The 14,176-nt window shown below is 42.4% G+C and overlaps 1 protein-coding gene across 1 annotated transcript in view; it reads right to left on the bottom strand.

Annotated features, from left to right (window-relative positions):
- LOC106562842 (volume-regulated anion channel subunit LRRC8A) overlaps positions 1-14,176 on the bottom strand; it is a 40,876-nt gene that overhangs the window by 4,959 nt on the left and 21,741 nt on the right. Inside the window, exon 2 of the mRNA XM_014127887.2 lies at positions 9,351-11,472. Within this exon, the coding sequence (XP_013983362.1) occupies positions 9,351-11,462 (2,112 nt within the window). The 5' untranslated portion in view covers positions 11,463-11,472. The remainder of the gene's footprint in view (positions 1-9,350; positions 11,473-14,176) is intronic.

Genomic DNA, 14,176 nt, shown 5'->3' with positions numbered 1-14,176 from the left:
AAGGCCTGATTGGTGGAGTGCAACTGAGATGGTTGTCCTTCTGGAAGGTTCTCCCATATCCACAGAGGAACTCTGGAGCTCTGTCAGAGTGACCATCAGCTTCTTGCTCCCCTCCCTGACCAAAGCCCTTCTCCCCCGATTGCTTGGTTTCGCTGAGCGGCCAGCTCTAGGAAGAGTCTTGGTGGTTTCAAACTTCTTCTATTTCAGAATGATGGAGGCCACCCTGTTCTTGGGGACCTTCAATGCGACATTTTTTAGTACCCTTCCTGCACCTCAACACAATCCTGTCTCGGAGCTCTACGGACAATTCCGTTGACCTCATGGCTTGGTTTTTGCTCTGATATGCACTGTCAACTGTGGGACCTTATATAGAGAGGTGTGTGCCTTTCCAAATCATTCCAATCAATTGAATTTACCACAGGTGGATTCCAATCAAGTTGGAGAAACATTTCAAAGATGATCAATGGAAACAGGATGCACCTGAGCTAAATTTCAAGTCTCATAGCAAAGGGTCTGAGTAGTTCTGTAAATAAGCTGTTTTGATTTTTTTTTATACATTTAAAAAAAATCTGTTTTTGCTTTGTCATTATGGGATAGTGTGTAGATTGATGAGGGAAAATTACTTTAATCCATTTTAGAAAAGGCTGTAACATAAAATGTGGAAAAAGTCAAGGGGTCTGAATACTTTCCGAATGCACTGTACATATTCTATAATAACTTATGCATCATGCCCACACTAACACCTGTTATTAATGGCTGCCATCTGTTGGGACAACAGCACAATGAGTGCATCCTATATAGATTATGTTAATTTAAGCCAATTACAATCAGAGTAAGCCGATTTACGAGCCTAAAAACAGCCTTATCAAATTACAAATGCTTTTCTTAGCTTCATGCTCTGAAGATGTAAGATGGCTGGGGCTACATAGGCATTGTTCTTCAAGCAAAAAACGTAGCACATTGGTGTCCAGCTGCGAGCATCGGGTCCTCGTTAGGGCCGACCTGGGAACAACGTTTTACAAATTACACAACTCATTTAAGTCGATAATGAACCAGAGGGGTTCCTTGTAAACGGGGCTAATTTGGGATGCATAACACTCTGTTCGAGGACTATTTTCAGTGTGGACAAGGGAGTGCAGCAAAGGGTGTAAAATAGTTTTCGAACTTCATTGGAAGGAATGATGTTTGAAATTCTTTTTACATTTTTATCACTTTTTTAAAATCATGATGAAAATGGCATTTTTTAGACCTATACATGCCTTCTGTAAACCATATGACCCGTGAACGTGATAGAGACAACATACTGGTGCCATTATACTACTTATACTGTGCTATAAAATATGGAGTATGTCTTGATTCTAAAATACCATTTTCACATTCATTTATTAAACTACCCTTTTTGAATTTGTTTATTTTAAGACATATTGTTTGGATCAATATACTCCACAAGCACATCACATTTCCAGAGTGGGCTCTCTGCTAATCCTGAGGGTATGCAAAATTTTATGAGCACCACCAACACAGTGAATGGAAAAATGAATTCTGCTGGTGACTTGCTGAATGTGCAATCCTAAATGGGGTCTGTGATTGGTTAACCTCCTAAGGTCGATGTCTGCGCCTCCACAGAAATCAAATTAGCATAATAAAAAACATCCCATACAAATCAGTCAATTTTAGCTAGAGATGTTTGTGTTGTTGTTGCATTGGATGCGTCCTAATCCACCTCCTATGTAACACTTCCGCATCTGCAGTGAAAGGTGACAGAGTTAGAGCAGTGTTTGTCAGACGATGAGACGTCCCTAAAATCGGTCTTCTCACAAAATTGTCTGTAGCATCCAAATTATTATGACCCCTCTATGGAGAGATGAGACTCTAACGAACACGTACATGTTGGCTTTGTTCTAGGATGCCCACATACCTCACAAGACTTGTCTGAATGTCCCCCGGTACAAGTTGAAAAAATGTATGGAAGTATATATATATAAATAACTCAGCTAAAAAACAAATGTCCTCACACTGTCAATTGTGTTTATTTTCAGCAAACTTAACATGTGTAAATATTTGTATGAACATAAGATTCAACAACTGAGACAAACTGAACAAGTTCCACAGACATGTGACTAACAGAAATAGAATAATGTCTCCCTGAACAAAGGGAGGGGGGGGGGGGGGTCAAAATCAAAAGTAACAGTCAGTATCTGGTGTGGCCACCAGCTGCATTAAGTACTGCAGTGCATCTCCTCCTCATGGACTGCACCAGATTAGCCAGTTCTTCCCCCAAGGCACCTGCAAGTTCCCGGACATTTCTGGGGGGAATGGCCCTGGCCCTCACCCTCCGATCCAACAGGTCCCAGACGTGCTCAATGGGATTGAGATTCGGGCTCTTCGCTGGCCATGGCAGAACACTGACATTCCTGTTTTGCAGGAAATCACACACAGAGCGAGCAGTATGGCTGGTGGCATTTTCATGCTGGAGGGTCATGTCAGGATGAGCCTGCAGGAAGGGTAACACATGAGGGAGGAGGATGTCTTCCCTGTAACGCACAGCATTGAGATTGCCTGCAATGACAACAAGCTCAGTCCGATGATGGTGTAACACACCGCCCCAGACCATGACGGGCCCTCCACCTCCAAATCGATCCCACTCCAGAGTACAGGCCTCGGTGTAATGCTCAATCCTTCGAGATATATATGACTCGTTTCAGGAAACTAGGTGTATGTCACACGTCACTACTTCACAGGAGCAGCATTTGAATTTTTTTTTTAATCAAAATGCGTTTTTTGGCAGAAATGCTTTTGGAACATCTGAACGTTCATGTGCCTTAATAACAAAGTTGTATTCCTTCCATAAATATGAATAAAATTGTTAAAATTACGAGCTTAGTTGGTTTAGCCATGGAAAAGACAGGAACCTTCCCTCTAGCCATGATTGGCTGAGAATGTATGGGCTGGACATGCCGGGAGTTGAGTTTGGATTGGTCTGCCATGTAGCATGCTTCTGTCTATAACGTGAGCTGTTCAGTATGTGTTGACAGTCCTTTCTACAGCGCCGTTTTTGAAAGACATAACGTTAGCCAACAACGTTGTCCTGAATTTAGCAGGTGCTACCGACAGATCAGAAGACAAAGGGATGGGCTACTTTCTGCACACGCCACGGTCAGTGTGAACCGAAGTGACTTGACACAAAGCTGGCCAAACAAGATGAAACTACAAACAAAACTAAGTTAAATGGTTCCATTCTGCCGTGAAGCATTTATCCACGTATACAGGTAAGAGTCTAGTTACATTTTCTAGCTACAAGTTTCTAATTTTGTCAGAAAGTAATTTTTATTGCAAGTTAAAGCATACTGTTAGCTTGCTGGCTCGCTAGCTAATGTTACCTGTATGATCTGTGTAGTAATATTATTAAAATCAGAAATCCATTTGCATTGCTAGTTAGAGGATAATGTTAGCTAGTTAACATTGAACCTAGTTTGTTAGCTTTAGCTACCTACATATTCATAATATAGCTAAGACAATTTGTATTGATAGTAGTATGAGTTGGGCTTATGCCGGTTCATTGTTTAGCTAGCTAGTTACATGTCTAAACAAAAAAAGACTCCACTTCGGCCCGAATATTTTACATGACCCAATTGATGGGGTGATTACGGCCATCAATTGTATTTCATGAAAGTGTGTACATGTCTAGACAATAGTGACCCATCCACTTAGCTAGATGTGGGTAAGGGTGATTACGTCCATCGATTGTATTTCATGAACATGTGTACATGTCTAGACAATAGTGACCCATCCACTTAGCTACATGTGTCTGGGGGGTGATTACGGCCATTGATTGTATTTCATGAACATGTGTACATGTCTAGACAATAGTGACCCATCCACTTAGCTAGATGTGGGTAAGGGTGATTACGGCCATCGATTGTATTTCATGAACATGTGTACATGTCTAGACAATAGTGACCCATCCACTTAGCTACATGTGGGTAAGGGTGATTACGGCCATCGATTGTATTTTATGAACATGTGTACATGTCTAGACAATAGTGACCCATCCACTTAGCTAGATGTGGGTAAGGGTGATTACGGCCATCGATTGTATTTCATGAACATGTGTACATGTCTAGACAATAGTGACCCATCCACTTAGATAGAGGTTACTAGGGGGGTGGTTATAGAATTTCTTTCACATGACCCGTCAATTTAGACAAGTGTGTCGGGTAAGCGTCATCTAATAACGATAAAATGTTTATAAAATATTTTTAATCTGGACACTTTGTTGTTGATATTGCTCCTATGCAAGTACTATCCCTGTACCGTTTACACCTTCTGTATCCTGTGCATGTGACAAATAAACTTAGATTTTATTTGATATAGTGTTTACCACATGGCCTCACATGTGAACCCTTAAGAGGGTGTGAACAATGCTGAATGGGTGTAGACAAAGATGAGCTCTCCAGTAGGTGTACCAAAACATTCAAGGGTCATTTTAGTTATAGCCTAATGTTAGCTAGTTAACATGGAACCTAGTTTGTTACCCTCTGAATAGTGGGGTTATATGTTTATCAACTTTAAATGCAGAATTACTTCCCCACTGTTCCTCCACGCTCCCGAGAGGCACAGTGGTCTAAGGCACTGCATCTCAGTGCAAGAGGCGTCACTACAGTCCCTGGTTCGAATCCAGGTTGTATCATATCTGGGCGTGATTGGGAGTCCCATAGGGAGGCGCACAATTGGCCCAGCGTCGTCTGGGTTTGGCTGGGGTAGGCCGTCATTGTAAATAAGAATTTGTTCTTAACTGACTTGCCTAGTTAAATTAAGGTTAAATAAACATATAAAAAATACAGTGTATGATATACAATTTTCTAGCTCTGAGTCTCTACTTTTATCCAATATAAAAACCACAATTTCAAATTTTGCTACATAAGACCGAATTGAGGCGGTTGGTCACATATGGAGACTGTTTAGTAACAAAAATAAGGGGTTAAATACATGCATGTAAAAAATCAAATGTTTCCTGATCTTTCTTATATCTCTCAGATATAGGACAGACTCTTCAGAACAAACTTCCTTTAGAGTTTTTGGTTGGACTATCTGTTGTTCAATGTAGTGAATCTGTTATACAATGCATTTGTATGGGTTAATAGCTTAGACTCTTATGTGTTAAACATCCTTCCTCCCAATTAAGTTTCTATGTGAGAATTGCCAGAAAAATCTGAGATACCAAAAATATTTTTTTGCTCTCGCTGGAGTGGAATCGCCTTAAAACCATGATAATAGTATCGTTTAGAGTAACCATCTGATCCCACACACAGCAGATGCCCACCATAACACAACAGGGAGAATGTTGTATAACCTCCCAGAATTCCTTGCAAGCCCTCAGCATGTTTCTCACTGTGAACTCGATTCCTAAATAAATCAATTGGATGAACGGCGTGTTTAACCCGACGGTAATGCACTGGCTCACATTAGACATTACAGGCAAATTGGTTGTAAAGAGTCTGAGGTCAGCTTATCAGGTGATGCGAGTGTTGTTCATGCAGAATTCACAAATTGGCCCATGCAAAAACACAAATGACCAGAGCTATGGCCAATTCACCTCACATGTATATAATTAAAAATATATATTAAATTATGTAATGTGTTTACATTATAAATTATGTATATTTACATGATATTACATTTAGTTAGTGTTACACTTTCACTTACAAGTGTAACTTACAAGAGCTAGCCTACACTAATATTATTCTCAAAACTCTCTCTAAAAGTCAGAAATTAGTTAGACAAGAATTCGAATAAGTCAAAGGTCATGCAAATAATCTTCTTAAACAATTCACAAAACTCCTGAATGAGTCTAAGACAGCATCACCCTGAGGTGTTCTGTACAGAAAACAGTAAACCTTTTCCAGCTATCATTGGGGCGGCGGGTAGCCTAATGGTTAGTGTTGTAACTGAAAGGTTGCTAGATCGAATCCCCGAGCTGACAAGGTAAAAAAATCTGTCGTTGTGCCCCTGAACAAGGCAGTTAACCCACTAGGCCGTCATTGTAAATAAGAATTTGTTCTTAACTGACTTGCCTAGTTAAATAAAAGGTTAAATAAAAAATCTGCTTAACAAGGCTGAGTTGCATCTAATAGGGTGGGGTGTAGTACACACTGTTCAAGGAATGACACTGTTTTAGAGGAGCTTGACTATACTAAATAGTCCTAAAAAAGAATTCACTAGACATTTTGACTTCATATTGGCTTGAAAATGCTTACATTTTCAGTTACTAAAAAAATAAGTAGAGTACCAAAATAGTGAAAATCACCCCAGAGACAAGTTCTCTTTATCTGCAGCCAGAAGCGTGACAAAGTCATTAGCATAATACAACTGTTAATTTGTGTACTTAAAAAAATATATATATATTTATGAATTTTCTGCTTTACAAAACAGACAGATAATTACAGCAAACAATACATTGAGAATACCCCCCACCCCTCAACTGGAGACAAAAAAATGTATTCAAAAACAACAACATTGCTCTTAAGGAATTGGCACCTTGCTTCAATGATATTTGACATACTGTACAGTATAAGGACTATGCTCGGCATTAAAAAGAATTACTGTGGATCAGGGTTGGTTGCAGGTTGTATGTTGTTTCCCATCATCACGTGAAAGACACGTGATAAAGGGCTGCCATATCTTAACAAATGTATTAGATCTGCCAGAGATATCATGTCGAATCCTTTCTATATGTAGCAAGCTGGTGACTTCAGCTAACCAGGTTTTAAAAACAGGTACAGTCTCCTTATTCCAAAGGCTTAAAACGTTTATTTTTGCAATAACCATGCCATATTGTAATGTTTTTTGTTCCCAGTGGGTTAAAGTCGTTAGGTGCTGTCGTTAGGTGCTGTTTTAGGATACTGCCTAAACAGCAGTATCCGGGGCTGGTATGAGGTTACAGCGGTATACTTCTGAGAAACACTTAAAAATATCTTGCCAGAATGTGTGCAGTTTGGGGCATGACCAGAAGAGGTGACACAGGGTACCCTCTGCAGATTTGCACTGAGGGCATATCAGAGAGACCGAGGGGTAGAACGAGTGTAATTTGGTACAGGAATAGTCTGTGAATCACTTTATATTGAATAAGTTGGTGTCTGGAGTTTATCGAGCACAAGTGAATATCTTGAAGCAATCAGCCCAACAGTCATCGGTAATCTCCATAACAAGGTCTTCCTCCCAGGTCTCATTCAAATGTTAGGGTAATATGCTGTAAAGTTATCTACAAAGCTGGAGATCAAACTCTTGGAGCCAGGAGCGAGGGTCATGAAAATATACAACTCGCGGGCAGGTGTAATTGCCTCAAAATGTGGTATATTTAAGCAAACGTAGTTTCTTATCTGAAGATATCGGAAGAAGTTAGATGCGGGGAGAATGTGCGAATGTAGCAAAAATATTGATGTAAAGCTCTGCAATAGTAGTAATGCCCTTTCTCTTCCAGAATAAAAAAGTGTTGTCAGTTGGTGGGGGGGGGGGGGGCATGGTTATGGAAAATAATAGTACTAACAAAGGTCTATGTTTTCAAATGTTTTCCTTATGATACAATTTTTTTTGCATAACGTTGTTGCCAGTAATAACTGTAGGGGATTTAGTTGATGAAAAGAGAAGTGCTGGAAGAGAGGTGTTGTGTATATCTAGGATCTACCATGCCAGAGTATGCATCCTGCCAATAAACCTTGCATTTGCTGCCCAATAACAATGTTGAAAATTTGGTAGGCTCAGGCCACCTAATTCTTTGTGCTTGATTATACGTTTTTTAGAGATCCGGTGTACTTTGTATCCCCACACAAAAGTCTGAAAGAGATAAAGGAATCTGGGGAGTGTAACCATTTTAATAGCGTTAACACGGCCTATCACCTTTAAGAGGCATGAATTTGCTTTTATCCCAGTTTATGGTGTACCCAGAGAGTTCTCCAAATGATTCGATGAGCTCCAACAGCAGTGGAAATGACTCTTCAGGGTGTGAGACAAACAAGATGATGTCATCCGCATAGAGTGAGATGCGGTGATCAACCTTGCCTATGTTTAGCTGAAGCAATGGCAGGATGGCTTCTGATACTGATAGCTAGGGGTTCCATAGCAATGCCAAATAGCAACGGACTCAAGGGGCATCCCTGGCGGCAGGAACGTTAAAGTGAAAAGGAGGGGATTTATCGTAATTAGTGAGAACTGAAGTCGTCGGGCACGCATATAGTATTTCAAGCCAAGAGACAAAACTCTCGCCCAGACCAAACTCATTTAATTATTTCTGAGCGTTACGTGCAAGTATTGCAACTTTAGAGTAAAGATTTAGTAGCTCTTCATACTGTCTCTCGAGGGTGGCGATGCATGTCTCGTGGTCACCTGTGTTTCCTTCCAGAACAATAATGTGGGTTATATGTTCAGCCAGGGAGGTTTGCACTGATTGTAAGGATGAGTCGAGATGACTAAATCAAGCGTTCATGTCCTCTTCCATTTTCTTGATAGCTGCTAATATAATAGTTGGTGAGGGCTCTGAGTCAGGGTTAGCCATGCTAGCCATTACTGCCAGGCTAACGCAAGCATCGCCATCCTCTTCTTGTGCTGTGGTGGGGCCTTTACCATCTTTCTTTCTGGTTGTTTTTGGATTAATTAGTTTCCCCTTGGCCGTGTTTCTCATGGAGTTGCTCATTGTAGCAGTTTGGTCGGGCAAAAGTAGAATTTAAATCAAATTTAAGCAAGAGTGAGGAGGTGGACGGAGAAATGTCTACTCCATGGTGCTCACTAGCGCCCCCCCCCCCCCCCCACTTTTAAAACTCGGGCACATTACATCACATCAGACAGTTACTTTACTTGAACTCATTTGAAACATATTATTAGCACTAGCAGGGTAGGCTGTTACTTTCTCAGAATATTGGGCAAATGAACTATTGAAGCGATAATTTTACCTCAATGGAACTATGGAGACATCTCGGTCTACTACACAAAACTCTACAATGTGTACTCTACAATATGTGCACAAGATCATTAGGGCAAATTATCCCTAACATAACCACATACCGGTCTTCATAATTATGCTAAGCCCTACCTTCCTATGAGCCCATTCACATGTGAAAGAGGCAGGTAGAAGGGAGTAGGGCTTTTCAAGAACAAATGTCTAACATTCTCCTGTGACACACAGATAAATGCAAAGACAAGTGTTTTTTGACCATTTGACCTGACCAGGAAATAATCTGGGCCCTAACAAAGATAGCTAGATAGAGGAAAGAAGAAAAACTGTTGGTTATAGAGTTAGTTCCAAGTTTGTATCAAATGTTTTCTCTGGGACGCTCAAATACTAGATCTGTACTCACCCTGTTGGCTGTCACAGCAAAGTACTGCAGGTTCTGGAGGAAGCCCACGTTGGCATGTATACTGGTCAGGTTGTTGTGACTCAGGTCCAGAAAGCGCAGTTTGCGGCAGTAGAACAGCTGGCCCGGGATGTCCTCGATCTTGTTGCGGTTTAGGTAGAGCCTCTCCATGTTCGTCAAGGTGCCGATCTGGATGGGGATATAGGCGATCTGGTTGTACCACAGCTTCAAGTTTACTAGACGGTGCAGGTGCTGGAAGCTGATGATCTCCTCAATGGTCTTAAGGTTGTTGTCCTTCAGGTCAATCTCCTGCAGGTTGTGCAGGCTGAAGATGGAGTGAGGGATACGTTCCAGGTCGCAGCGCAACAGCTCCAGCTCTGTCAGGTTCACCATCTTCTTCAGGCTGTTGAGCACCATCAGCTTAGTGCCCTCATTGTTGATTGACAGCTTCTGGAGGTGGACCCCAACGTCTGTCACCACCTGAGGCAGCTTGGTCAGGTTACTCTTCAGGCGGAGCACTTTGAGCCTCTTGAGCTCTCGTAGCCCGTCGATGACAATGTAGCGGTTGTTCTCTGCGCTCAGGTTCCCTGTGAGGTGCAGCTCGCTCAGGTTCTTCAGGCTGTAGATCCATAGCGGGATCTCCTTGATGTCGGTGAACTTGATGTGGAGGGACTTGAGGTTCTCCCTCAGAAAGGACAAAGCTGGGGCCTCAATTTTTGCCGGTGTGTGGTAGAGCCACATCTCTCTCAGGCTGACTAGCTGGGCAATGATGGGGGGGATGGTGACATCAGGGATGAGCTCCAGCTTGAGCACCTCCAGCTCTATTAGGTCAAACACCGTTTCAGGGATTCCGTTAAGCATGAACAAGTGCAGCTCCAGTTTCTCCTGGGAGTTTTTGGTGATGCGTTGCCGCAGCTTGTCCAGCGTCCACTCATTGTTGAGGTTCAGCTGGCGCAGTTTGTTCTCACTAACCTCCGACAGGAAGACCGCAAAGCGTTTGGAGTAGAGCGGGTCATACTGGTCTATCATGTGCAACATGAAGGCAAAGTCGTTTTTCACGTCTGGTATGTCACTGTATCTGCTCTCCTCGCGGATTGACTCAAAGGAGTAGCGCTTAAGCGAGTGGCTGAGCATCCAGCAGAGGGTATACATGCAGATGAGACCGTAAATCCCCACCAGGCTGATATAGAAACATGCCAGAATCTTGAAGAGCGTGGCCAGGGGGTGAGCACAATGGTACATCCTATAGCCCGTCAGCTTCTCAATGTCCACTGTGCAGATCACACTGAACTTGATGTAGTGCACATAGTAGGCTGTGTAGCAGATGATCAGGATGAACTTGATGACTTTGATGATGGTCTGGCGGATGTAGAGCCGGTAGACAATGTCCCCTTCTTCGACGTGGATCCGGAATTTCTTGACCTTCTCGAAAAGAGCTTTGGCTTGCTCACCTTCCTTCTTGTCCAGGACACCCGTGTCAGAGCGGTCAACAATGCCCTGCTCGATGCGGGACTTGGTCCTTTGGAGCATGGGCACGCTGGCCTCCACGTCCTCGCTGATGCATGATGCCTTCTTGTCCATGGTACCGTTCATCTTCCCCAGAGGCTTGGGGTCGCTCTCCTCCACTACAGTCTCAGACAGAGCCCTGGTGGTCCATGGCGAGTCAAAACACTTGAGCAGGATGGACACAAAGTGCTCCAGTTTGGAGCTAGTCCGGGGGAACTTGAACCAGAAGTTACTGCAGGCCAGGAAGATGAGGGTGTGCAGTAGCACCAGGTAGGGGAAGTACTTGGCAAACCAGTGCAGCTTGTTCTCATAGCAGACCGCGTCAATGTAGTTGTACTGGTGCCGGTCCAGTTCATACTGGATGCCTTTTGGCTCTGGGTCAAAGGGGTCACGGAAGCTCATATTGAGGTACTCGCAGGATTTGTTGACCACCCACTTGCAGGGCAGGCAGATCATCTTGTCCTGGGTTACCTGTAGCGTGCCCCCAAACACGGCGATCATGAGCATGACGATGGAGATGTAGTCTGTGAAGACGTCCCACCATGGCTTCAGGATGCGGTATGCCGGCTGGGTGTCGGCAAAGTACCGAAGCTCTGTGATGGGGATCATGATGGTTTACCTATAGAAAGGGAGAGAGAAAAAATGTAATGCAAGACATTTACAATGCCACATGTATACTTCAAAGTTCATTAGAGTAAAAGCTTCAAAAGGTTGGCTCCAACATGCTTGAACTACAAACATAGCTTATCAAATCGAACAGGATTGCACTATAAAGTCAGAGAATTATTTCCGTTGTGGGGAAATACGTCATGTCAGCATGAGTTAGGGCTGGGCCATATACCGGTATTGATACACGGACCGGTTTGGGTTTTTACTTGACCTTCTATAACCATATTTGAATGTTTGGTTTGTTAAATGTGATACGCCATGTGTAACGTGCATTTTATAGTTTACTTCGCTGCTTAAGTCATCTCTCTCTGCTCTCTCCATGCCTCTTTCCACACAGACCTAGCCCCACTCAAGGAGCGGATGTTGTTCCTCAACCACGAGATACTTGCATTCAGTCTCTGCATGATTAATGCAGCACATTAAACAATGTTGAAGACAAATCCACTAGTGTTCTATTTGTTTGTGTTTCTTATATCTGCAAACAGCTAGATTGTCTTTTCTTAGCAAATTGGGCCTGAATCTTGTTAGCCGTTAATGCTAATCGCTAACTAGCTAATAAATGTACTGAGTCAGAGCAAACGTAACTAGCTATACAGCCTGATAATACCAGTGATGGTGTAGACCTACAGTACCAGCCAAAAGTTGACACCTACTCATTCAAGGATTTTTCTTTATGTGTACCACTTCCTACATTGTAGAATAACAGTGAAACTATGAAATAACACATATGGAATCATGCAGTAAACAAAAGTGTTAAATCAAAACATATTTTATATTTGAGATTCTTCAAAGTATCCACCCTTTGCCTTGACAGCTTTGCACACTCTTGGCATTCCCTCAACCAGCTTAACCTGGAATGATTTTCCAACAGTCTTGAAGGAGTTCCCACATATGTAGAGCACTTGTTGGCTGATTTTTCTTCACTCTGCGGTCCAACTCATCCCAAACCATCTCAATTGGGTTGAGGTCGGGGGATTGTGGAGGCCAGGTCATCTGCAGTACTCCATCACTCTCCTTCTTGGTGAAATTGCCCTTACACAGCCTGGAAGTGTGTTGGGTCATTGTCCTGTTGAAAAACAAATGATAGTGGGACTAAACGCAAACCAGATGGGATGGCGTATCGCTGCAGAATGCTGTGGTAGCCATGCTGTTTAAGTGTGCCTTGAATTCTAAATAAAACCAGTGTCACCAGCAAAGCACCCCCACACCATCATACCTTCCTCCTCCATGCTTCACGGTGGAAACCACACATGCAGAGATCATCTGTTCACCTACACTGTGTCTCACAAAGACAGCGGTTGGAACCAAAAATCTCAAATCTGGACTCATCAGACCAAAGGATAGATTTACACCGGTCTAATGTCCATTGCATGTGTTTCTTGGCCCAAGCAAGTCTCTTCTTCTTATTGGTGTCCTTTAGTAGTGGTTTCTTTGCAACAATTCGACCATGATCGAAGGCTCCTGAGTGGCGCAGCGGTCTAAGGCACTGCATCTCAGTGCCGTGATTGGGAGTCCTATAGGGAAGGCACACAATTGGCCCAGCGTTGTCCGGGTTTGGCCAGGGCAGGCCGTCATTGTAAATAAGAATTTGTTCTTAACTGACTTGCCTAGTTAAATAGGCAAGTCACTATTCTCGTCCGTAACCCCACATATTTATATCAGCATGCAAACACCATGAAGACCAATTTGAATGCTTATTATGGGAAATTCCATCATACTAATGATACCATCATGAAAACAGATCAGTTTGTTCTGGAATACAAAAAATATTTTGGCCGTAATCCTATTTGTAAACTAATTTCTATAGTTATAATAATCCCTACAGCCCAGGGGTTCCAACCTAGATGATTAGGTATTTTTTATTTTTGTATTACAATTTGCGATTGTTTATACCGATCTAAAACAACACATATATCTACTGTACTTTAGGCTAGAAACAAGCAACTCTGATGCACATGGGAATATCTTTGGTTTGTCTAACATTCAGAAGCTGAGTTACGACCTTCTAAACTCGGAGTCAAAGAAATTGGACTTTGCTTGGGGAGTAATCTCATACTGTCACTATCAATTGATCAAATCACTATGTAAAAGAGAATATGTATAATTAAATTAAGGGTTCATATAAATGATCAAAAAACATATTTGGTAGCAGAATAACATTTGGGGAAATCAGGTCTAGACTTAATTTTCCTTATCCATTATCATCATCATCATCATCATCATCATTAAATAGCCTGCCTAAAATATGTCAGTCTTTTAAACTACGTATAATTTCAGGAAATTAGCTTCAAAACAACATTTTCCAATGTCCAAAAGGGGGCCTTGGGGAAAAAAGGTTGGGAACCCCTGCTTCAGCCAAATGTTTAGGCTAAGCTTCACCACCAAGTTAGTTCCAACAATTAGGAAGTCATCTTTATGATGCCTTTTACAATAGGCCTACAGCCCAGTCAGCTATTTTCAGGTCAAGCCAGTGTGTGGGTTGCCAGAGTGGTGTGTGTGTGTGTGTGTGGGGGGGGGGGGGTCTACTATATGTCAGGGAAATCCCAGACGTCCTGTGAGCAGACAGAGAACACTATGTGTCTCCAAGAACACAGAGGAAGCTGGATGCAGAGGGGAACAGAAACTGACACAGCACACAGATGCTAAAGTAAGCA

The sequence above is a fragment of the Salmo salar genome, chromosome 11 (genome assembly GCF_965601325.2).
Source record: "Salmo salar chromosome 11, fSalSal1, whole genome shotgun sequence".
NCBI lineage: Eukaryota > Metazoa > Chordata > Actinopteri > Salmoniformes > Salmonidae > Salmo > Salmo salar.
The sequence above is the reverse complement of the archived record's forward strand: the minus strand, read 5'-3'. Positions and strand labels throughout refer to the sequence as shown.